The following is a 26821-nucleotide window of genomic DNA, read 5'->3' on the forward strand; positions in this document are numbered from 1 at the left end:
AGTGGTTTGTGTCTTTAAATTCCTGAAAAGGATAGTAATGCACACCTGAGGGGCAGGTTTTGTGCAGATACAGACATCTTCCTTGTTTGAAAACAACTGCTTGAAAGGCAGGGATGTTGTTTTGGGACCAAATGCTGTTACTAAAAGCATTTTGAACCGAGGTTGCCATCACGTTTGATGAGGCGTGTGCCAGAGGAGTAGGGAGCTCAGTAAAGAAAATGTATGATCACATTCAGGTTAATTTCCACAACCACAAGCCTTGTGAGCTTCAGTACCCTCCTCCCTTTGCTGCACTGATCAGGAATCAGGATCTCAGGAGCTGGTGCCGTGCCATCTCCCTCAGCGTTGCAAAAGCTGTGTCTTATCACTGAGCCTCAGTTCACTGAGCTCCTTACAGTGTGAGGGATATTCATCACATGCCTGGGAAACACCTGCTCACTGCATCTTCCTCATTTCTGGTCACATCATCTGAGCTGACCTACACTCAGCCTTGCAACATGACTGAGCAAGATGTAGGGGAGAGTGGAGCCCAGCTGGGTGAGTCTTTGCCTAGAGAGCCACTGCTCTTTTCTTCCATAAGTTTTCTCTGTAGAACAGTCTTTCTGGTAGCTGAGGTGTCTTTTAGATAAACTGGACTCCATCTCTTACTAGTTATATAGATATTTTGTATATATATATATGTATGTATGTTTACACTGTTGCTTATATATTTACCTGGTTTGACTTCATTTCAGTGTATGACTGTTGAGACCAGATTCACCGTGTTATATAAAGAGATTACAGTAATAGCAGCAATTCACAAACACACTCATCCCAACATCCTGTTAGTTAGGCAGCTTATAAGTCTGAAAGAGTTAGGCTTTAGTATTTAAAAATAGCAAATGCAGCCATTTAATACAATAGACACTTTCCGAATTAGTGTTACCTGATGCTTATATACTATCTGCTGGGCTGATTTTTGTTGTTTTATTTATTTTGAAAACAATTCCTGTACAACACACTTCAAAGTTTTATTCCTAAACACACTTCTTTAACATCCTGAAGTGGCACTGGTAAGGACTTAGTTTAATGTAATAATGTAAATATCCCATGTCTGGTAAAGCTTCATTACTTTGACAATTCTTAAATATTGAAGTTAGGGTTGTTTCCATTAACACAGTAGCTTTTTATGCATTGTTGTCCCACCAACACAGAAGGGTGGATGATGCAGAGATACAAAGCAGTACCTAGCATGTGAGTAAAAAATCCTGCTACTTTATTGCCTCTCCCTTCCATCTGTAGATAACAGTAGTCACATAAGCAACAGCAATTTACTGTCAAGTGAGCTTTCAGTGCTGTCTGCTTATTAAGTGTAATTTACTGTGCTTTGCTGAAATGCCTGATTTAAGGAGTACATACCTATTTTTAAAGTGCTGCTTTAAATGTTCATAACTCCAGAAACATCAGATTTAGTTTTCCACATTTTTGCAGCTGTTTCCATTCATGTGATACTAATGACATCCTGTTTCTCAGATCTGTGCTGTGAGCTGATTATTCCTTTGAAGGCCATAACTTCTCTGTAACACACCACAGCTAGGGCTTAAAATGACCACATTTTAATTGTAATTATCAAAGGTAGAATTAAAATGAAACTTAAAAAGTATGGGGTAATAGAGTTTATCTGTCAGTATTATGACTTCCTTACTGTGTTTAGTTTTAAAACTAGAACTAAAGCATATACAAACATCACAGCAACCAACCTTTTTATATATTAACCGCATTATTTTATCAAATGTAATTTGGTTAAGATCCCTTCTGATTAAGATTGAAAGATTAAATTATCCTAGATTGTTTGTGTGCTCTTTTGTACTATATTTGTAGCAGATGGCAACAGACCTTTCCTGTATTTGTCAACAAAAATTGTTTTGTAATTTAAGAACTTAAGTTCGTTTCCTTCACTTTATGTTATCTTCAGACTTTCTGTTTACAGCATTTTCATAGACGGACATAATGTTTTTCATACCCTCCACAGAATCACAAAAAAATCACAAAAATCCTCTTACTGCTTTTGATAGAGAACATGATATTCCAAGTTCTGTATCTTAGTTTTCTTTTAAGAGATATGACCTTCTGATGATATCTGACACTTTGCATGTTCTCCTTAAAAAACACATTATCAAGAAACTGGAGTGAGGAGCTGTGTATGCATGCTTTGGCTACCTGCTTTTCAGAGTGGAATTAACCTTCAGAAACCGATTCCTTTTCTTCATTACCAGGCTCTTTCTACCACAAACACTGATTATTATGTGTATGAAAAATGTGTATGGTTTGAATTGTTTGGTCTGCATTTCTTCTAATAGAATAAGTTTGTATTAATGCATGTAGTGTAAATTTGGGTTTCTGTAGGATTAGGAGAACATCTCTTAATGAGGGAAAATACAGTACAACTATGTGGACCGTAAGCAGTCTGTAATGGGCTTTGCATTATTTTAGATATTGGATTATTCTAAGACCCTTAATAGGTTCCGTACTTTATTGTCTGAACCAATCATAACTTAAGTATGTATTTATCATAAAACTTTTTTCTAGCTCTGTATTTAAATATTTTAACATCATATGTAATGTAACCTTTCAGACTCTGACTTCATTTTCAATACATGTGGTGCCTTTTAGATCCCAGTAAGTGAAATGTCAATAGTACTTTTAGTTATCGAGGTGTAAATTGTGGTGGATGGTTTTGTTGTTAAATCTTTTATTGCAACAGACATTTCATATACTATATTTCCATCAAACATATAGAGGATTTGATATACTAACTATGCTTTTGATTTTTCAAACCAGACAAAAGCTGTGAATCACGTTGTGGGTTAACACAACTATTATCTTTTCTTGTGCTCTTGTGCTTAACAGCGATGGTGTTATGCTAGCCTGTGTGCCTCCACTGTTGACTTTCAGGGATTTCAAAGGAAATTCTGAGAATCCCAAGAATTTCTACTCACCTGCTAGCTTTGTGATATGAATGCTTGGAGATGCACACAAATCCCTGTGTGGAAGGACACGGGGCTGACATCCTGAGTGTTTAGATTTTAATGTACTATTGCATGATTACCCTCGCTGTGAGGGAATACGTGGTCTTTGATTATCTTTACTTTCCATTGAACCTCTATTAATGTAGTAGGCCCTAACCTAATTTTAACTTAACAGTTAATAACTGCGGTATTGCACACCATGAATGTAGCAAAAGAAAAATCAGTAACTTGAGGCAGACTCAGGGACTTGAACTGGCAATCTCCTGGAATCAAGAACATCGCTTAAACTATTTTTACCTAAAATTTCAACAGCTGTATAATACAAGAACCTGTAAAACCTGTAAAACCTGTAAAAGTTTGCAAATCAAGAAACATGGAAATATGTGGTAAAATGTAATTTAATGTCTCTGAAGAGCAAGTAAACATACAGTGCTGTTTTGTACCTAGCTGCCCTTAATGGATGTGGCTATACCTGAACTGCTGAGACTCTTTTTCCTTTAGAGTGTAACATGATAAAGATGAACCTGAGCTGATCTTTCACTAAGACAAACCTAACCCTAATTATTGTTATGCCTCTATGAAAAATGTACTGCAGTAAGTTTTTATGGTGTTTTCAATTTTTCTGTGGGCCCAACTGTATAATTGAGTAAAGATAAAGAAGTAATAATAATAAACTTTTAGTGTGATTTACTGTAGTATCCTTTAATTGTGGTATACCACAGTAAACGTTTATAACAGCAATATTTTAAGTTAATTTTAATGGAGTGCAGTGGCTTTCCAGTGTCCTGTTAAACATTCAGAAATGTAAGTGTATCACCTCATAAACTTCTAATAAAATATGAATATCCAGGTTAGATATTAACCTAGAGTCAGTTGTTTGGACTGAAAGATATCCATAAAACTAAGTAGAATATAGGGGAATGTTGTTTTATTATATTGACTTTAATTTAAACTCTGTTATTTTTATATTTGCTACACTATATAATGCTTGTTTTTGACAGTGTAACATGAAGGAGAGAGGTTAAGAAAGCAGATGGAGAGATCAGTGTGATCATGGCCATCTGAGGTGAAAAGAGAAACTATGGCCTTGGAGAAATCTTTAATCTTCACAGCCCTAACATGTTCTCTGAAGCGGTCTTTGAGTCTCCTTCCGGTTTCCTCAACGTAGATAGCTGGGCATTTCCTGCAAGAGATACAGTAAACGAGGTTGCTGCAGGCACAAGATGTCACCTGGGTGATCTGGAATTGTCCTGAGGGGCCTTGAATGAGTGTGGTGTAAGATATGTATTTGCAGGTGATGCTGCCAGCTCTGTTGCAAGGGAAAGTGCCTGGTGTGGATAGTTGCTGAGGGCGGTCAAGGGAGCTGTGAACAAGAAGGTTACACAGATTAGGTGGTCAGCGATATGAGATGATGGGGTGGTAGAAAGTGTGTTAGGGTGGAAGAGAAGCACCAAGGAATGCGGTTGTTAGGCCGGGAGTTCCTGATCAAGTTGATGGTCCGGGGGCTGTTTTTGATTTTTGTTTTTATCTTTGATTTAATTGAGATGTGAAAGTTTTGTTGCATCAGATTTTAACACCATTAAGAAGTATGAGAAATATAATGTCAGTTATCATGCAAATACAAAATTGGTTCTCATCAGCATCAAAATTAAAACTGATGTTAAGCAGAGAGTGATGGGGAAATCCCCCAAAAACAACTTAAACTATTTTCTTAAACAAGAGAGTCAGACAGGTGTCTAGTCCCAATTTGAAACATAACTTAACTGACTGCACCTTGATGGGAGAGGAGCTAGGTTAGAGGTTTTACAAATGTAGCATCCTTCATAATGTGAACAAATAGGTTATGCAGATAATATCGATGTGAAGAAAGAAGTTAAGTTAAGGTGTGGAGCCAGACTTCACACATTCATTTATTGTTGGTCCAATTATAGCACATTGTTATAAAAAAACTGAACATGCAGTCTTTATTTTTTTAATCAGACATCCCTGGTTTAAAATCAACACAAATTAGGAGAAACAAAATTAGGGTTGTTAACACAAAGGTGTATTCAGGAAGGATTTGAGATGTGGATTTGTGACCATTACAACAACTGACTTTCTGAATAAGAGGCACACACCTTTTGTGTTTTAAGTACTACTGGTATGAAGGAGAAGCAGTGATAGCAACTTTCCTGCTTTAGCTGTAACTTTTATTTCTGTATCATGTTTTTACAGTGTTTAGAGGAAGTGGGCTGAGGAGCTTTTTTCTAGACCCATATTAGACAAGGACATCCTGACTTTCTGTATGATTACTGTGCAGCTTAGTTGGAAAGCTTCTTATTCTGACCATATGGATAGGCTAGTAAAAGTTAGAGATAAAAAAATAACAAGCCATAGTTCACTGAGCAGGAAGCGCCTTAACTCCTAAAGTTTACATAAGTAATCAATTGAAATTTACTGTCATTTTTGTGAGTGGTTAAAGGAAGCTTACTACAGTATAGTATAATTCATTTAGTAATACAGTAACAGAAAGACATATTGTCAAAACATTTTTATTGTGAGACATTTACTAGTTCTTGAAGGCTCATTTAATCTGTTGGTTAATAAGCTGTCAACGTTAAGTTGAGTAGGGAACATTAAAAAATGATCCTTTGTATGGCATTCCGGGCTACAGAAATCTGAATTACTAATGTTAATTTAATCACAGATCTAATGATCACATGATTTGCTTGTGGAAATTTCTCTCATGACTGCAAAAAAGAAATGAAAAGTCCTTTTTGTACTACATATAGAAATAAATCATATTCAGATATGTTCTATATATATATAAATATATATAAAATAAATGACTTTTTAATTGCTCAACAGCTTGATACAGATTATATTTACATTTTCTAGTGACATAATATCACATGTCAATATAACAACAATATAAAGGAAAAAAAGTGTGACTTCTTACAAACAATATGTGTAAATCTTGAAGTTAGATATTAAGGAAAATAAATTATATCTGAATGTTTGTAAAGGTGAACTTCTCATATTAACATTTTCTTAACAGGTACTGTGAAATGTACTGTGTGATCAAAAGAATTATAGTATTTTTAGCTCCTTTCTGTGTGGCAAGGTGCTTTAATACTGACTCTCCTCCTGTTTAATCAGTTCAGTGATTAGATACTGTTACTCTTCTTCCAATGAAATCTTGAGAATTCGTATTTCAGCTTCCTAGCATCTCAACCTTTTCAGCTTACAGCACACTTTTAACATCCCAAACTTTTTGCAGCACCCTTCGATTTTAAAATACTTTTCATTATTATTGCAAGAAATAATATTTAAAACTGAAACATAGACTATACAATTTTGCTAAAAATTTGATTTATCTTTTTTGACTATTATAATACTTGTTTCGGTGCTGAAAAGAGCTGCAATAAAATGCTGAACTGAATTTTTAATTAAGATAACTTCCGAATCTAACGCACACCTCAGATCCTTGTACAGCACACCACTGTGTCATGGCCCACATTTCGGAACATTCTTGTCTTATCCTGTCAATGTAGATGTCACTGATGTCTGGAAGGGCGAACCGTGGAAAGGCAGGAGAGTGTAAAAAGACCCATCTGTGTAGCGGCAGAACGGGGGATAAGCCCGGGCTCAGCAGCTTAGGAGTTGTATAGAAACCAATGCCCTCAGGCAGCGGATGTGGGGTGACCTGGTGCTAGGCAGGTCTCAGGATATCCGAACTTCAATGCTGAGCGAAGGTGAATGAGAGACCCGGAAATATATAGCCCCAGAGAGAGAGAGAGACACCGGAAGGACAGCAAAGCAAAGGAAACTAGGGACAGGACAGAGTAGGAGTGCTCTCTGGCTGCAGAAGGCGTGACAGTTGACCCATCACCTTGTCACACAATGATATTACAGTAGTGTTTTTTCAATAATATCTACATAGAAATATATTCTGTTCTGCAGTTGAAGTCATGAAAGGAAACAGAAATGAGTCAAGCTATCCTGGTAGCAGTCGAGAGCTTCTTCAGTTTGCTAGAACATCTTGAGCTCTGACAGATGCCAGCATTGGTGACAGGTTGTCTTGTAAGTGGAAGAATGTGACATTGAACCTTAGCTGTTATGGCAGGTTGGGAAAAAGATGTCTAGTTCCTTTATCTAAAACACATTGGTAGTCTTTTGTAAATAAACATTGTAAGTGCCAGAAATCTGCTATGGACTTGTTGTGGAGACAAAACACAACAATACAACAACAATGGGCTTTGTGTTACATCCAAGAAAAACTAGATGTCCCAATTGGAATCGCAAATAGGATGAATCCTATCACCCCTCATCTGTGAAATTCACAAATCCACCTTGGATTAGTATGTTTCATGGAGGCTGACTGTTCAGTGGATCTCTTTCTAATATCATATTCCAGAGAGGTCAGACTGTCCTTGGACAATGCCTTAAAGCACTGTTAATGTACTGTGTACTATGAGGGATGCATTTTTGTAAAAGTACATCAATCTTTAAGTAATTCCACAGATGCTCAATTGGATTGAGGTCTGGGCTTTGACTGGGCCACTCCAGGACATTAACCTTTTTGGTTTTAAGCCACTCCAATGTGGCTTTTGCTGTATGTTTTGTGTCATTGTCTGTTGGAAGATGAATTTTCTTTGCAGATTGCAGCACATTTTCCTCCAGGATTTTTCTGTACTTAGCTTCATCCATTTTTCCTTCTATCTTTATGAGTTTTCCGGTCCCTGCCACAGAGAAGCATCCCCAAAGCATGATGCTGCCACCACCATGCTTCACTGTAGGGATGGTGTTCTCAGTGTAATGAAGTTACATAAAGTTCAATTTTGGTCTCAACAGACCATATAATTTTCCTCTAAATTGTTGAGTCTCTCACATGTCTTTGGGCAAACTCCAGCCGAGATGTGATATGAGTTTATTTCAACAAAGGCTTTCTTCTTGCCTCCCTTTCATACAAGCAAGATTTATGTGTGTGGAAAACTGTAACTTCTTTAGAGTACCCGTGGGCCTCTTGGTGGCCTCATTTACTACGACTCCTCTTGCCCAGACACACAGTTTTGGAGGACAGCCAGTTCTGGGCAGATTCATAGTTTTTCCATATTTTCTCACATTTTTAATGATGAACTTCACTGTGTATCGGGGTATATTCAATGCCTTAGAAATGTTCTTATATCCTTGCCCTGACTGATATTTTTCAAGAACCTTGTCTCAGATCTGCTTGGAATGTTCCTTGGTCTTCATGGTGTAGTGTTTCCTTGGAAACGCACTAAGTGGGGAAGCTCCCAGACACCAGTGTATTTATTCTGTAATCATGTGAAACACCTCAAGTGCATACAGGTGAACTCCAATCAAGTAATTATGTGACTTGGAGAAGAGAGTTGGTTACTTCGGAGGTAATTTAGGTGTATCAAAACAAAGGGGTGTGAATACTTATGCATTCAATTATTTTGTTTTTTATTTTTAATTAATTTCGTAAAATGTCTGGATTTTGTTTAACTTTGACATTATAGAGCACTTTGTGTTGATGAGTGGCAAAAAGTCTGAAGTAAATACATCATGGCTCCATGCTGTAACACAATAAAATCCATGTCCAAGGGGGGTGATTACTTTTTATAGACTGTATATAGATGGTAGTATTACTGTAGTCCACTTTCTTTGTAAAGCTTTTTTAGTTTTTCTTTGATTCATTCACTCATGATTACTTTCAAAACAATTTAAGCTGCTTGTTTCAGCAATAGGACCCCATCTAAGAGATTCGAGTTCAGTACTTGCTTAGGACTCAAGTTTTTCTTCTGACAAAGAGGCTCCTTTTTAAAAAATAAAATTGCAAATATTATGTACACTATATTAACAATTATTTATTGTTTTTTATATATCACAACATATTCAATGTTAGGTGATATTAATAATGAAATAAAAACATTAATGAGCAAACTTGAATCCTGTCAACAGTGGGAGTAAAACCGGTTCAACCGGTTTAATTCAATTCAGTTCAAAACACTTTATTCAGTGGGGCAAATTAACACAAGCCTTCACAACAAGCCTTAAAATGAAATCGTATATATTATAATTATAATCGAGAATAACAAAGTGGTATTAAAAAAACACTTAAACTATAATGTATCTGATCATTATTAACAGTATTTATTTATTAATATGAGACAAATATATATGAGACACGATGTTTATAACAACTTTGCGAAAAATGACACAGAGCCTTTAAACCACGACATTTTTAAGATCGTGATTTGTGAACATTTTCTCAGGTTTTATTTAAACAATATCTAGTACCTGTTTGCATTTTTAGAAACCCTAGTTTGAATTAAGCGGATCCCAGGTGTAAGCGAGTTCATAACATGAGAATGCATTATGCTAAATTTTTATGCATCAGTTGAAAGTCTCCTAAAAACATTAAAAAATGTAACATTGTTTGGCACAATGGGCAACTGATTCTTTTAATTTTTAAAGAAAATCAAAAATAGGAAACAATAGCGTGTTCCTGACTAAATTAGACATTACATGACCCATAAAAAAATGGGTTTAGACAGTTAAAAACACTTTTTATGCATGAAAAACGGGTGATTTATCTTCCTCATGAACAGTTTAGAATATTTGTGTAAGCTGAACAATTTTTGTTTACGTTTTAATTATACATTTAAAACACTTTAATTTTGTAAACACAACGCGCATTTTGTGCACAAAAAAATACATTCTCCCCTTTCCCCATGGGGTGAAGCAGATAAGCAGTTTTGGTAACTTTTACGTTTACTAATAAGATAATAAATAATAATGAATGAACCTCCAGACCATCTCCAGGATACTCGGAAAGGAGGGATTGTTTTGTGCCAGCCAGCTAGAACATTATCACCTATCAGTAGGTGAAGGGAAGTGGGCTGTAATTTCATTCTCCATCAATACATATTCCCAATAGTCACTGATGCAGCTTTAGCCAAGAAATTCCTGCTTTAAATTCCTGGTTTTAAGAAAATTATGTGATCTTTGATTTGTCTTGTGGAGCCCATATTTTTTTCTTGGTTCAAGCATGCTGCACTTGGGGTTGTTTTAGTTTGTAGTCGTCTTTTGTATTATGGGTATTATGGTGCTACAGTTTGTATTATGGGTAATCGTGTTGTCCATCATGGATTTCTCTTTGGAGCAGTCATTCATTATTAATATGATTAATAATACATTCCATATTCCATTTAAATTGGATTGTTTTTACAAATATAAAAAGAGGCAATACACAACATGTCTCCTCTATAACTCTTCAGTTTACAGAAAAAAGCCACAGAGCCACACAATATTGTCACAACATAGTACGATAAGCTGTGCTCCGGTTACTGGCAATTGTAAAACTAACCCTTTTTCCCTCCCCTTGTTTAACTTTAAGAATTCCATGAAACCTTCAGTTATAATAATTCATCCAGATACACATACCCACACCGGAGTCAATTTTCACAGAAACAACCTCCCAGTAAGTCTTTGGACTGTGCAGTAGTGTACAGTATAATATACATTTTAAAGTTTTAAATTTAAAGTTAAATAGTTGGCTGATTACTGGCTGCTGAAATTTGAATTAAGACAAAATATAGATTTTCTCAATTCAGATGTAAACCTGAAAGATGCACATCGCGTGCACAATAAGCTATACTAGTGAACCGCCTGGGTGCAACACACTGCATTATAGTCCATGAGCATTCCGTTGCCCATTACTACTACTGTATAAGAACAATTAAAGTTTTTTTTTTTTTTAAATGAATGTCAAAATCTTTCCAAAACATCCACTTGTGATATTTTAGCATCTTAGTTACACGATTCGATATTAATATTACTATCAAGTGGTATTAAATCAGTACAACTTTTTTTCACAATAACAGCAAGTGGTGTTCTTCCTACGTATTCTTAGAAAAGGATAAAATAAGTTTTTATGAAGTGCAGTATATAAACTTTATAATGTTAGAACAAGCACATTAAATCCATAACCCACTGTAAGTCACCAAGTTAAAGTCTTTGATGCATAACACATTTATTAAGAAGGTGGAATACTGTTGTGTACCACTACCATCTACTTTGTGTACATTGGGTATGTATTACGTTATATTACTGTTTTTATTTTCAGCTATCAAAATTTACGTTAAGATTTTCTGTATATGGATGTAAACCTGAAAGAGGCACATCACGTTCAAAAGCTACAGTGTAATAATAAACTCTTTTTTATATATCCAACTGAGCAATCTTGCTTTTATAAAATTTTAATTAGTTTAATGTTCAACATGCTGAAATAAACAGTTTAAAATTAATAAAAGTCTAAACAGTATACAACTTAAATTCTTAAAAGATTTTCCCTCAGTATCGACCTGGATACAAAACCTTGCGTTTTCTGGCAACAGCCCAACTTCTCCACACACCACGTTAAGCTTTTACTGCTCCACCTGGTGGTTTTACAGTGTAGTGCAGCCCTCTGTAGAGTGTTTCTAAAAAGCTGTGGTTTCCCGCAGCCCTTGAACTGCAAACGTCTTTGCATTCTGAATGGCTGGATCTGTATATAGTGACAGGCATATATCTGTGCAGTATTTTAAAGGAAATAAACCCTAAATTTTAAGGATATAAAGTTTTATCATTGAAATGATGTTTTTTACATGTTTTACTGTGTAATGCAGATTTTGGACTAACTCTTAGTTATTTTAAAGGTGGTTTATCTTTTATATACCTTATTTTTCAGAAGTAGCCGCAAAAAGTATGCTTTCAGTTGCAATCACATTTTTTAAAAAAATACTGTCCTTTGTTTATGTAACTCACTGCAAAACTATAGCTCGGCACTGAACTGTACTTAGGCACTTGTCTGTAGTTCAAATGTTACTCAATATCAGACCCTCTATGCACAGGTAGGCATTTTAAAATGTAACCATTAAAAAAGAACTTTTAAAAGTTTTAAAAGTTTGCTCAATAGAGTGAAAACAGATGTTTTGCGTTCCCTTCAGAGTTCCCTTCTTTTTGTTTTGCTTTAATCACTATTTGTGATTTCAAGTTTTGATAGCATTTCTGGTAACTCTAAACTGCACAGTCTGCTACTGTTCCCTTCAATATAATTTTATTTCTTAAGTTATTTTGTTCCATTTTGATATATAACAGGTTTCTGTATTTTAGCTCCATTTATTTCTTCTTGCAGCTACATGCTATGCATTAATATATATTTTTGGTTTATAGGAGATGAGAACCCCAGAGAAAGCAGCCCCTTCATTAACAATGACACTGACAAAGGAAATCTGTACGAGGGAAAGAACATGGCTCTGTTTGAGGTATGGTCAAAGGTTTTTAATGCTTTAAAGGATGAATAGGGAGTTACTTAGCAAGAATAATAACTTTCTAAGAGCGAAATGGAATTATTGAGATATATTTACAGCACTACCAGCTAGATGCCCTGTGACATCTGACACAGCAAGGCTCTCCAGTAGCAAACTGGTGCTTCTAATGAAGATTATGATCTTGAGAACACAGAAAACAAGAGTTATGTATGACAGGAGTTCCTGTGGTCAAATCTAAAATTTGGTTGGTTTTAGTTGAATCACCTGAGGAACACTTGATTGAGTACAAGGATGCAATAGAGTCTGCTAAATTCAGCTGTTTTTCCCATAAAGCAACCATAACAACCCTAGACACCTGTTCTCCAAGATCAAAAGACTGGTAAAGCCAAACTGTCCCATCAAATTACATGCCTTACCCTAACTTTGTAACACGTTCGTAGAGATTTTTAGCTCCAAGATGGAGGACATCCAGTATCACATTCCCTCCACAATGCTTGTTACCCCCACCTCCTTGCATGCCTAGTTTTGCTGGTGCCCTTCTCTGTAGCGGCTCTCTTATCTCTGATACTGACACTGCATGCCTCAGTCAGTTGGTATCTTGTATAAAATCCACAACATGTCTGTTAGATCCCATTTCTACTGCTTTATTTAAGTCCTGTTTCTCTACTCCCTGACCTGTTGTCCTTAACATAATAAGAGTCCTTGAACTCTGGTATGTTACCAACAGCCTTTATAACATCTTCAGTTATATTCAGTGAAAAACAAATAGCTCTGGACAACCTAAACGGTTTTCTCCATTTATCTAACCCAGAGGTTCCCAACCTATTACAGCTCACGGCCCACACGACCAACCATAAAAACAACACCGGTTATCAGAGAAAATATGTACACACTGTAAAAGCTGCAAATATGGCTTTAAAAAGACTTTTTATTGATTACAGAAGGAGTCCAGTCAGCACCTCACAAAAAAAAATAATTACAATAAAAATAAGAAAAATATTATAAAAAATAAGGCACCAGTACGGCTCTTCCTTTATTATGATATCTCACGTACTTAACGTTAGCCTTGTCAAAAACAAAACTGAACAGGCAGAATTAAAACGAACTGAAAATTTTTACAGAAGTGCAGGGTAGCCGTCTGTGCAAATCAACTTATGAAGACATTGAGAAACAAAAATATGCACAATAACTAACTAACAGAACAATTATTTTTAAAAAGTAGATGTTAACTCCCCATCCGTTACATTATATTCAACACGTAGATTTTCCAATGAACACATGAACACACACCCAATAGTGTGCAGCTTGCCTGGCAGTAAACACGCACACCTTCTTTCTGGCTCACTTAGTGAGAGGGCTGGTGCTGTTTGACAGATACCAAATGCTGGATGTCGGGCTGCAGAGACATATTTTGTTTGGCTTTAAAGCCACGTTTGATAACATTTCAGAACACACAACACACAGCGGCAACGACTAGTTTTCAGTACCCACGCACATAAAGCCCAGAGCCAGGTAGTCACTGCTATATTTTCTCTTTTTTAGTTTGGATTTGGGGTTATCAGTATAAGACACTGAAGTGGTTTCTTTGCTTGTCACAGCTTTTATTTAAACAATTTTTTATGCGTCAGTTGAAGCCTTCTGAAGTCTCTCAAAAAACATAAAAATGTAACATAATTGTAAATGTAACCTATGACTATGACTAAAGTGCCAAAGAAGAATGGCTTAAGCATTCCTTAAACCGAACAGAGCCGAAAAATACAGAGCCAAAAAAGTTTGGTGCATTTTCACTCTGAACATTTGCCCACCAACTAACACGAAGACACAAACTGAATAACACACCTACGGTATATACAATTTTATCTTGCCTCGTGAAACCAAAAATCCAGACATATCAACAAAATCCAGACATTTCAACATATTTACTAAAATTATCTATCTCAGCCTACTTCTTGTTTCTTCCTTTTCTCTCTTTCCTCTTGTGCTCTTAATGTGATCTTATATTGTCTGTTTCTGTCCTGCTCCTTGCCAATCGTTAATCCACAATTTATCTAGGTATACTAAGGTAAACTACAACTGTTTCTGTTCAATTGTACCAAACCTCAGCTTTGAACATCCTCCCTGCTTTGAAGTTAGAAGTGTTTACTCTTCTAAGTTTCATGAACTTTATCTAAAATCTAAGAGACACATCTGTAGTGGCAATGCTTATAAATAACTCAGAATTAAGTGTTGCTGTGCTTTCCTAAATTAGGTCCTATCTCTCTTTCTCATCTCTGTGGTGCAGCCACAGAGAAGCTATTCATGCAGTTCTGATTTAAGGTGTTTTCTCTCAGATAAGGAGCAGCTCCCAAATGTGGATGCGCCCAGCCATGCTTAACTATCATGATCAATGGCCATTCCTGGCGCCTATCTGTCTGTGAGATTCTTGGGAACATCTGGATTGCGGTCCTAGATGTCAGAGGTCATTGTTACTCATCTCCCACCTTGACCAACCAATCCGAAATTGGTTCTTGACCAAAAATCCAAAAAATGCCGAAATGCCCGCTGTACTTTCGACCAATCATCACTTGTCTTGGTTCTGGTTTAAAAGACACTGCACTGCTCAGAAACTTTGCTTCTCCGGCCATTTACACACCCTCAGAGACAATCACATGACGGCCAGTGTTGTCTGTATAGGGACTGGAACCTTGTTTCAGCAAAGTGTAGGCCCGAGGAATGCCCCTACGTAAATCACTAGCCAACGCCAATGTGGACGCTTCACTTGATCACCGGAGTATACGTTTCAACTCTTGTCGATAACCTGAATAAGTTTTTATTCACCAGCAGAGCTACACCAGAAGCAAACCAAGTTTCTTCACCCTAAAGAGTGACTCCCTCTGTGCATAGAGACTTTCTACTAGTCAGCCGGACTACTAGTAGATCTGTGAGAGAGACACAGTCGGGCGCGTCGCCACAACAGAAATCTCTTTCGAACTGCACCCCGTCTGGTTGGCCAGGTGCCTGAGGATACTGGGATGATGCCTATTGAACGCCGTGACGATTGATCTTATCATTTTATTGGACACAGGCGCGAGCTGGTCTTTGGTATCCTTGCCGGGAAATACGAATCCATATCTGGATAAGTAAACCCAATGTTCTACATTGCATCCCAAGAATTCAGTTGTTACCTTAACTTAAGTTTGATATCAATTCTTCTGAGTAATGAATTTACTTTTGAGTAGCTAATGTCGACTGATTAATGATAGTATAGCCAAAAAGTATATTGAAGCATTTTCTTTGTTTGTATCTCTCTGTGTTTTGCATCTCTTCGTGATTGTATATATTGCACTTTGATAACCCTCTCAGTAAGATCTGCCATCTGTATCCAGGCAGACAGTTTTACATAAACAATACATAAATTGTTTTATATGAACAATTTATGTATTACTGTATCTCGTGTATTGAATCTGTGTGTGTGTGTGTGTGTCGCTGATCGGTTGATTTTCTAATAGCCATAACGAATCACCTTGTGATTATTGCTACAATTAATCAATTGTCCCAGTACATTCACAAAACCCCTACACTTCTCGGTTACCTCACCTCAGTCAGAGCTGAAATTATATATAATGTATATTCCAACTACCTGTGTGGATCACTTTGCATTTTAGTATCATCAGCAAATCTGCCTAATTAAATGTTATGCCCTTTAAGTTAACATGCTGTCTTATGTTTAACTAGTTCTTGAATCATCTACATACATTGGGAATAACTTGAGAATCAGGCCTTTATGAGGGACCTTATCACACAGTTTCTTGAAATGTCAATTTTGATTAAAACTGCAGTATGAAGAAAGGAATTTGCAGCTTATTACAGTAGAGAATCAGGTTTCGCAAGGTTTTAGATGAAAAAAATGAAAACTCTTATAGGTTGGTGGTTGTTTTATTCAAGCACACAAAACCTAAGACTTAATTTTCTTTCTGTCAACAGGAAGAAATGGACAGTAATCCCATGGTGTCATCACTGCTTAATAAACTGGCCAATTACACCAACCTGACCCAAGGTGTCATTGAACATGAAGAGGCTGAAAATGAAGATGGAGTGAAGAAAAAAGCAGTGAAAGTAAGTAGGCTATATATATATAAAAGATATATAAAATTATATATAAAAAGAGTTTATTATTGCATCGTGGCTTGGTGTGACACCGGTGTGCTTCTTTTAGGTTTATTTCCACATTTAGATCATTTATATTTTGCCTGTAATTTGCATTTTGCATTTTGATCATAAAAATGTTTCATACATATTGTAGTGTAGTAGTTTTAAAACCGCACAGTATCAGACTGTATACACAGTATATTTATATGGTATACGATCACACTACAGTTAATTGACCTGTGTATGCTACTGTTTTTGTATACTGTATCTGTAGATATGACTTGTGTTACTATATGTTCAATTTATTGTTACCCCAAAAACCACATCATACAACAAACGTGTATAATAATCGCCATATTAGGTGATAAACAGTAGAACCACAATTTAAGAACCATCATTGTATTAACAGTTACAACAAATACAAATAACACAAATCCGAAACCTTTAAAAAAAGAAGCTACAGATCAAGCCATTCAAAATGCGCACAGAATGCAGTCGCAGTGCACATTCCACAAGGAACTGCAAGGTACCGCAAAGTACCGCATGTTTTTTTTAAATTGGGTGAAATACCTCATAAAACCGCCAGGTTGAGCTGGGAAAGCTTAACGTCTCATGTGCAGCATTTGGGCTCTTGCCAGAAAACGCTCGGTTTCAAATCTCGGTCAATGCTTAGGGACAATCTTTTGCCAATAACAGAATTTAAGTTGTATACTTTTTAGATTTTTAATAATTTTTAACTGTGTATTAGAGCATGTTAAACATTAAACTGATTAAAAAGGTATATTTTATGAAAGCAAGATTGGTCAGTTGGACAAAAGTACACAACCTTCGAACTTCTTCATACTGTAAATATTTTAATTCTGCATACATATTTTGTCTTGGTTCCTTACAGTGGTTTGTGGTTTTTACGTGCTTGTTCTAACATTATAAAGCTCATATACTGTACTTAATAAGTTATAACGTTTTCTAACAATAGGTACTGTAGTAAGAACACCACTTGCTGTTGTTGTAAAAATATAAAAGTTGTACTGATTTAATACCACTTGTTAGTAATATTAATATGGAGTGGTGTAACTAAAATGCTAAAATATCACAAGTGGATATTTTGGAAACATTTTGACGTTCATTTTTTAAAAATATATTATTGTTTTACAGTGGTAATGGCTGTTGTTTACAACAGTGGCTTTTGTTTACTATGTTGTGACAATGTTGTGTGGCTCTGCGGCAATTACTCTATAAACTGAAGAGTTATAGAGGAGACATGTTGTGTATTGCCTCTTCTCATGTTTGTAAAAATGTTCCAATTTAATTGCCATATGGAATGTATTATTAATAACATTGTAACAAATTCAGATTATTGGGTTTGTGCCCTCACTGCTCCTGCCCCAGTTCATCCTTCACCACATGGGCTCAAATCCGGGTCTCCAGCATCACTCAAAAGGGGGCTAAAAAAGACCTTCTTCAACCCGGGCGGCCAACATCACTGTTATGCGTAGAAGAGTAGACGGCAGTATTGTCACCGCGCTGCAACGGTTTGTACAATCTGTATGTCAGCCATTCGTTACAATATTAATAATGACCATGGACGAGCTCTAAACTGAAGAGAGAAGACACGTTGAGTCTTGTCTTTTCAGCTTGGAAAATTAGTATATAAAGCTTATACACGGTATAAAGTTATAACGTTTTATTCTTTTCTAAGAGTACATAGTAAAAACACCACTTGCTGTTATTGTAAAAAAATAAAAGGTGTACTGATTTAAGACCACTTGACAGTAATATTAATATGGAATTGTGTAACTCAACAGCTAAAATATCACAAGTGGACTATAAGTGTCCTTGGTATTGGACAATCGACTGTAATGTAGTGTGCTGCACACAGGCATTTCAAAGCCCAATTTAAGAATTACTTTCGGTTTGTTTCTTACATAGCCCAATATATAAAAATTGTTCACTATTTTAGCTTATTGTGAACACGATGTATCTCTTCTAGGTTTACACCCGAATTGGGAAAATTTCAGCAACCAGTAATCAGCCAACAGTTTAACTTTAAATTAAAACTTTAAATCATGTAACACCTTTAACTGAGCCAGTAACTTTGTTGTTTACTATATTTTAGACCAAAGCGCTCTGAAGATCTCTGAGATCCTGATTTTACTTTGTATTTCCTTCATTTAGCTGAAGCAGAAAAAGAAATTTAATGGAGGGCACTTTTATTAACAGACACTCCGACTCAAACCTGTGTTGTACAGTGATATAGACGTGGGTAATGTCATCCCCATTAAACAATGTGCTTATCGCGCAAATCCTGCTAAACTAGAAACATTGTAGAAGGTGATAAATTGTACATTATTTACTGGAGCACACTTGAGTCCAAAGAAGGAAGTCTGTTAAGCCCCCTTGTTTATTGGCAATGAACATTGATGAGACGTTGCTGATCTGTACAGATTACAGAAAAGTGAACACTGAAACAAACATCATATGTACTGTTTAACCATGGTCAAGGACCGATGCCCTGTTCCCCTTTATAACAGGGTTACTCCCTGGAAATTAGACACAAGAAGAGTATTATTAGACAATGTTCTGTGACTCTGGGGGAAATTTTCTGTAAACTGGAGAGTTGTAGAGGAGACACGTTGTGTATCACCTTTTTAAACTTGTAAGAACAAGTTAATGTGATACGGAAGAGATTATTTATAACCTTTTAAAACGGAAGCTGTTAACTTTACTTCACACCTTCATGTCAAGATCACGGTGCGCCCCGCAGCTCTTTTTTGGGGATTACTCTTGGAATGAGTCCATGAGGCATACCAGCCAAGGTTTCGAAATAAAAAAAAAATGTGGAAAAGAACGTCATGATTGCAAGGAAGTGAAACGTGACAATTTGTTACAATTATGATTAGGAGAAAAAAAGTTATAGTTAACTATAGTTATCGCATGGTCCAAGTGGGAAGCTGATTTTTCTCATTGCATGTCTTTAAAAGCTTAAACTTTAAACAGTAGAACCTCAATTATATTTCCAGTTCCAACTGATACAAATCTTAACACAAATCCAAAATATTTTAAAACAGAAGCTTTTTTTTGTTAAAGGAAAGCTCATGCCCTGAGCAGGATTTGAACCCCTGCAAGTCACGCACCTGCATGTCAGGGTCACAGTGTGCCCAGCAGCTCTTTTGTTTGGATTACACTACGAATCCCTGAGGCGTGCCATCCAAGGTTTCGACATTTAAAAAAAATCAAACCTTTGTTTGGATGAGATAAACGGGTACAGTATCTTTTGAGAAATCATGTACTGATTGCAAAGAATCTGATTTTGATAAACCTTTAAGAGCTCATTTTGCTTGAAGAATTTAATATCTGTCTGCCTGACTGTATTGAAGTTTATTTCATTGAACTGTTCAGACACCTACGGAGAAATCCGATCTAAATTTAAGGTCAGCTTCTTTCACGGTTTTGTTATGCAAAATGTTTTTGCACTTGTGATTATTATTATATTATTTTTTTTATAAAACCACTAACATCGGTGCTACTGCTGTTCTTCATAGCCTCTCAGTAAATTAAAACACGCTGAACTCTGCAACACGCACCCCTTTGAATTTTTAACACCTTTATCACCTTTCTCTGTGGGGTCCAGTCCCCATCCCCCAAGCAAAACTGTCTATTCTACATAACAAACACAGTAGGGTGTAACACTCCTAGCCTTTGTGACAAATAAGATGTAGGGTTGTGAAAACAGTGACAAATCACCCCAAACAAAATAAACTTTAAAAATACAAGCAGTTTGAAATTATTAGTTGTTATTAATCAATCATTTAACTTTGAACATGTTGTGATATTTTGACATACCAAAAAATTAAATATAGTGTCCATAATATTTACTATTTCTGTTTTTTTGTTTAAGGAAACCTCATGCGCTGAGCAGGATTCAAACCCCTGCTTCTAGCATGCGAGTCACACACCAAAGCCATTATGCCAACGTGCCGTTCAGCATCTTAAGGTGTAGCTGAAAAGGGCAGGCAAAATGTTTCCAAGTAATCACAAGTGAATTAATCAAATTGATGCAGATGTTTACAAAGAAAGTTTACTATGGTAATACTTTGAGCTATATAAATATATTTAGATCCTTAAATGAATATTGGAATTAAATTCTTTAGATAGGCGATTCCACATTATATTCCCTATTAAGAGGATTATAAAAAATACGCGTTTTTTACTGAGATAATGAGCGCAAGTATTCACAGAAAATATTAAAACATTATAGCTTTCCAAAATAACCACAGTAAGTGACCAAGTGAAAGACTTTGATGATGGTTATGAAGAAAGTGTATTTTTTATTTAAACTACCACTACCAGCCATATACAGTTTGTATAATATAATTTATATTCCTAAATTAATATTGTTTATGACATTCAGAAACGTTATGCTCCTTTTATTTTTCTGCTCAGCTACCAAAATTTCCCTTTAGTTGCAAAATTCCATATTAAGCAGATTTAAACATGCACAGTAAAGAGATTAAATGAAGCAATCATTTCACTAACAACTAATGCACCACAAGTGCCCCCTGTTGGTCAGCCAACACGGTAGGCTGTAGATATTTTCCAGTGGTTTTATCACACATTTTGAATGGCTACATCTGTATTAATCCTACTTCACACCTGCATGTCAAGATCATGGTGTGCCCAGCGGGGTTTTGTTTGGATTATACTCTGATTGAATACCTGAGTCATACCATCCAAGGTTTTGAAATTATGTAAAAAATCAAACCTTTTCCTTCTTTTGGATGAGAGAAATGGGTACCTTTCGAGAAGCCATGTACTACTTGCAAAGTAGCTGTTTTTGACAAACTTTAAAGAGCTAATTTTCCTTGAATAATTTAAAATCTGTCTGCCTGAGTGTATTGCATCTTATTTCATTGAGGTGTTTGAACTCTTATAGAGATGTCGGATCTAAACTTAAGGTCTGCTTCTTTCATGGCTTTGTTATGCAAAATGTTTCTGGCTCTGAGATCCTAACTGATTTGACTTTCTATTTGTCTCATTTAGCTGAAACAGAAAAAGAAAAGGCTCTGTAGGTTGATTTATTATTAAACCACTAACATTGACACAGTTGCTTCTGCTGTTCATAGCCACTCATTAACTTACAAATGTGCTGAACTCTGCGACACAGCACCCCTTTCATTTTTTCAACACCTTTATCACCTTTGTCTGTCATGAGAACATGAATGTGAATTGAATATTTAAATACTGTAATATATAAAATGCATACCCTGATACAACTAAATACAGATATCTGTATCAATAAATTAATATTGTTAATGATGCTCAGAAGTTTATTGGTAGATTAATTAAGAAGCTTCATACATCATGATTGTAACACAAGAAAGTGAAACGTGACAATTTGTTATTGTTATGATCAGGAGAAAAAAACATTATTTTTAATTTATTTGTGGCTGCTGCAATTGCACCCTTTGCAATGGCTGCATAGCTTACCCTTCCAAATTGCTTTGTCAATCTGTCCTGGGGGAGGGGGAGGTGTTGTCTCCTTGATATCTGATACTCCTGAGTATGCATAATTGATCGTGAAAGTCAAGTAAATATGCAATATACAATAAAAACTCGTCAATGTAAACAATTGACAATGTCATTTTATTTACAATTTATTTCATTTGCCATTGCACTTTGAAGTTGCATCACAAAAAAAATGGTTGTAAAGTGCTCCAAAGCCTTCTTAGACAAGAACAGAGAGTTCAAGTAGGTTGCTGCTTCAGCATGTGTAGGCTGCAAAGGTACAAGTAAAGATTTATTCCATGCTGAAAAGAGAAGAAAAGAAGCACAACATTTTGGCTCTGGAGCCTCCTTCAGGTGTGTAGGAGAGTGCCAATTAAATTGCAGCCAAAACCGTCCCCCACTACGATTAGGCAATGCACAAAGAAAGCATTTGGAAAGCACTCCAAAGTAAAAATTTTTAAAAGTATAACTTGCATTTTGGCTGCGATTAAGCTCAGATCTTTTTGCACACTTCAGTACATGTTTCAGTGGTCTCTTAAATACCACTTTCTTTTTGTAGATTATGATTATAAAATATATACGATTGCATTTAAATCTTGTTTTTACCCCTGCCACTGACAGTATCCACATTAGCAAACTTTCATGTTGATTATTAATATTATTAATACTATCTTCCATATTGCATTTAAATTGAAATGTTTTAACAAGTATAAATTCAACCAGAGTTGAGGAATTTCATTATTATTATTGCTGCTGTTGTTGGTGCTGCTGCAGCCACTGGGCTTCAAGATTTGAATTGTCTCCTTCAACTAGCTTGTAGAGAAAGTCTTTACCCTGCCTTTTATCTATCACATTAAAAAAGGACAGTGTAGTCCACATTATTTATTACTGTATGTTTATTTTTATGCTAAAGAGCCATTATTCCCAGGGGACGAAAAGGTGAGAAGACGTTTTAATGTACAGCATGGTATGGTGTCGTTTTCATGCTATTTATTGTTGATTAATATCACAAACCCTTGTTTAATTAAATACTTTTATTGATTCACAATCCGACAATGTAAGACGGAACAAAAGCATTTGTGAAATCATATTCCTGAATGTCCACCACTGTGCTCAACAATCTTCGGAAGAACACAAAAAGCCTGTTAATAAAATTATTGCAACTTTGTTCTATCAACTCCTTGTCCCAGAACCTTTTACAGTAATTGCTTTGAAGAGTGCTTGGTTTTGCCATCTTCTGAATATAGTCTTTGAGTGAGTGCCATCTCTTTTGGATTTAAATCAATGGATTCAGCTGGAGTTTTATTCCTTCATTTTATTATTCTTTGACAAATATGAAGTGGTCCTGGACATCTTGTAGATACACCCCGCAGACATGGAACTTCACTGGGTGCTTGGGCTTTGGCTTATTTATATCTGCACTTTTTATTAAATGACATGGTTAGAAACCGTTCCAAAGCCACTGCTTTTTTATCAGTGAAACGTACATTGTGAAATGTCTCTTCATGTTTAATCCATTGAAATGCTTGCTGGAGCCTTTCTTCTTTATTTTTTACCGTTATCATCTCCATCCAAGAGTTCTGCACATTCTTCTTATCGATGTCGGACTCTGGTTTACACCAAGGTCAGCCCACAGCCGTCTTAGAACATGAGCCGCTGATATCTCATCATTCTCCTCCATCACTTTGTCAATGGCTTGCGCAACAGGACTTGAAAAAAAGAGTTTAACAGTTAATTTGTTATAAAAATAATTAGAGTTGTTGTGTTCTCATGTAATAAACAATATTCAAAAGTTATTTACTTTTGCACTTTCCTTGGTTTGATTCTCTTTGCTTTTAATTCTCTTTATATTACCGTCTCTCGGTCCTTTTGGAAACAAAGATTTCCATGGAAGCCAAATACTGTACAATGGCTGAACGCAAACATCCCTGACTCAGCTATGCAGCCCTTCGGATTTACAGTTCACTGCACAGACCCTGGCATGTGTTTTCTCATCAACAGCTCCTGGTGCACGGACACTAAGGTACTGTCTCAGTTTTGTTCAGCTAATATCGTGGTAAAATGCCGACTCTTTTATCTACCTAGGGAATTCAGCTCTGTTATTTTAACTGCTGTTTACATCCAGCCACAAGCAAACACTGAGGCTGCGCTTGGTGAACTGTACAGCGTGATAAACAAACATGAAAGTTTGAATCCTGACTCCACGTTTATCATTATGGGACTTTATCCACTGCAATCTCAGGAAAGTTTTGCCACAATTTCACCAGCACGTCGCCACGGCAACCAGAGGCTGTAAAACCCTCAACCACTGTTACACAACCATTGAAGGGGCGTATCACACCGTTCTTCGACCATATTTTGGGAAACCAGCCCATGCCTCCGTCTTGCTGTGGCTAGGATACTAGCAGAAGCTAAAAGCTTCACCCCCTGCTGAGAGGACCAGGCTGGGCAGGACCAGTGAGGCGGAGCAACTGCTCTCAGACTGCTTTGAAAACACAGACTGGACTATGATCAAAGACTCAGCCACAGACATCGATGAATTTGCAGTGGCAGTTAAATACTATATCAAATACTGTGTTGATATTTGTGTTCCAACTAAAAGAAGTAAGTCATACCCCAATCAAAAACCATGGTTCAACAATAACATCATAGTCAAGCTGAAGTAGCGGTCAGTGGCCTTCAACACAGGAGACCCTGTGCTGTTCAGGAAAGCTAGGTATTACCTGGAGAAGGCCATCAGACATGCGAAAAGGGACTACAGAGACAGGCTTGAATCACAATGTGTGGGCATTAACACAATGTGCTTCTGGAATGGCCTGAGGGCTATCACTAATTCTAAAGGACAAATGGGTGTTATAACAACAGCTGATGATTCACTGCCTGACCAACTAAACAACTTCTATGCGAAGTTTGACGCTCACAATATGGACCCTTCACACAAAACGCCCAGTGAGCCTGGGGAATTTGTGCTGCAGCTGTCTGAACAGGAGGTATGGAAAGCTTTCCGAAAGGTGAAGCCACGCAAGGCTGCCGGCCCTAATGGCATCCCCTCCTGTGTTTTAAAGGCATGCAGAGCCCAGCTGGCCCCTGTCTTCACTGAAATCTTTAACATATCACTATCCCTGTCTACTGTCCCATTGTGCTTCAAGAGGACTACTGTCGTGCTACTGCATAAAGCAAAGGTGTCATGTCTGTATGACTACCGCCAGGTGGCACTCACCTCAGTAGTAACAAAGTGCAAGGAGAAACTGGTGATGGGACACATCAACAGTATAGTCCCGGACTCCCTGGACCCCCTGCAGTTTGCTTAAAGAAATAAGAGGTCAGTGGATGATGCTGTCTCACTGGCCCTTCACACCACTCTTGAGCACCTGGACAAGAGGAACACCTATACCAGGATGTTATTTATTGACTTCAGCTCAGCCTTCAACACAATTGTGCCAGGCAGGCTGGTGGTCAAGTTCAGGGGTCTGGGCCTCAGCAACTCCATCTGCAACTGGGTCCAGGACTTCCTGACAGGCAGACCCCAAGTGGTGAGGATTGGAAACAAAACCTCATCCCCTCTGATCCTCAACACAGCCCCCCCCCCAGGGATGCTGCCTGAGCCCACGGCTGTATTCTCTATTTACACATCACTGTGTGGCTAGATTCACCAGCAACCGCATCATCAAGTTTGCTGATGACTCCACAGTAATCGGTCTTATCAGCAACATTGATGAAACCACCGACAGGAATGAGGAAGCAGAGGTGGTGGAGTGGTGCCACCACAACAACCTCACACTTAACATCGGCAAAACAAAAGAGATTATTGTGGACTTCAGGAGGCACAGAGGACGTCACAGACAGTTCCTCCACCTCCAGATCACTGAACACTGCTGCCATCCTCACTAAAGCCCACCAGCGCCTTCACTTCCTGAGACGGTTAAGGAAGTGGGGGATGAGCTAGACAACACTCACCAATTTCTACCGTAAAGCCACTGTGAGTGTCCTGACCGGTGATATTACAGTGTGGTATGGTAGAGCCACAGTACACGATAGGCCATACAGAGGGTTGTGAGGTTCGTGCAGAAACTCACTGGGACCGAGCTACCTTCCATTGACTGGATATATCTTGACCGTTGTCACAACCGGGCTCGAGCTATACTTCGGGACCCAATTCATCCTGCTCATGATCTGTTTTTTAACCCCTGGGTTCTGGTAGAAGGTATCGCAGTATCAGAACACTGACCAATAGTTTCTTCCCCCAAGTAGTCCATATCATAAACAGCTCAAATTAGCACCTGCACATATTAGCACCTGCACTTTAAGGTCATGTTTGCACTGTGTCCTGTCTTAGCTGTATTATAATGTCTATTGTATAAATTTATTGTCCATGTCTGTTTGTCATTTCTGCCTATTTTGTTCTCTACTGTTACTTGGTACAGCTGAACGAGTAAGCATTCCAATACACTTGTCGTATATGTCTAATAAAAAATCTTGAATCTTGAATGTCTCCTTCCTTATTTGGTATGAGAGTGTCTTGTTGATTTTGGTCATAGTCTGTCTCCTTAGAAAAGCTAAGCTAGGTAAATGTGTACTGTACTGACGAGCTAATATCTGAGGAGTGTTTCTTTTTTTTTATCAAAAACACTAAAATACTGAAAATTGACACAATACACCATGAAATGTGATTTGCAAGTCAATGTGATTCTATTAAAAAGCAGCCTGAGGGTCAGACAGTGAGCACAAAGTAACACATCATGACAAATCAACAGGCTCTGCTTTTCAATGTGCTAATAAATAAAATGTATTATACATAAATATAATAAATAGCATGAAAACGAAACTTTAAAATGCTGTACATTAAAAATTCTTCTCACCTTTTGCCCCCTGGGGATAATG

At 37.0% G+C, this 26821-nt stretch overlaps 1 protein-coding gene across 7 annotated transcripts in view; it reads left to right on the forward strand.

The window, feature by feature from the left end:
* Nucleotides 1-26821, forward strand: part of slc12a7b (solute carrier family 12 member 7b) — a 153316-nt gene that overhangs the window by 56467 nt on the left and 70028 nt on the right. For 6 of the 7 annotated variants that reach the window (XM_088643355.1, XM_088643359.1, XM_088643356.1 and 3 more), the window contains exons 2-3: nucleotides 12210-12301; nucleotides 16271-16402. In XM_088643355.1, the coding sequence (XP_088499481.1) occupies nucleotides 12210-12301; nucleotides 16271-16402 (224 nt within the window). Of the gene's footprint in view, nucleotides 1-394; nucleotides 538-12209; nucleotides 12302-16270; nucleotides 16403-26821 lie in introns of those variants that run through there. The other variant, XM_088643357.1, reaches the window with a different exon arrangement.

Source organism: Lepisosteus platostomus, chromosome 8 (assembly GCF_059453375.1).
Source record: "Lepisosteus platostomus isolate fLepPlt1 chromosome 8, fLepPlt1.hap1, whole genome shotgun sequence".
NCBI classification, from domain to species: Eukaryota; Metazoa; Chordata; class Actinopteri; order Semionotiformes; family Lepisosteidae; genus Lepisosteus; species Lepisosteus platostomus.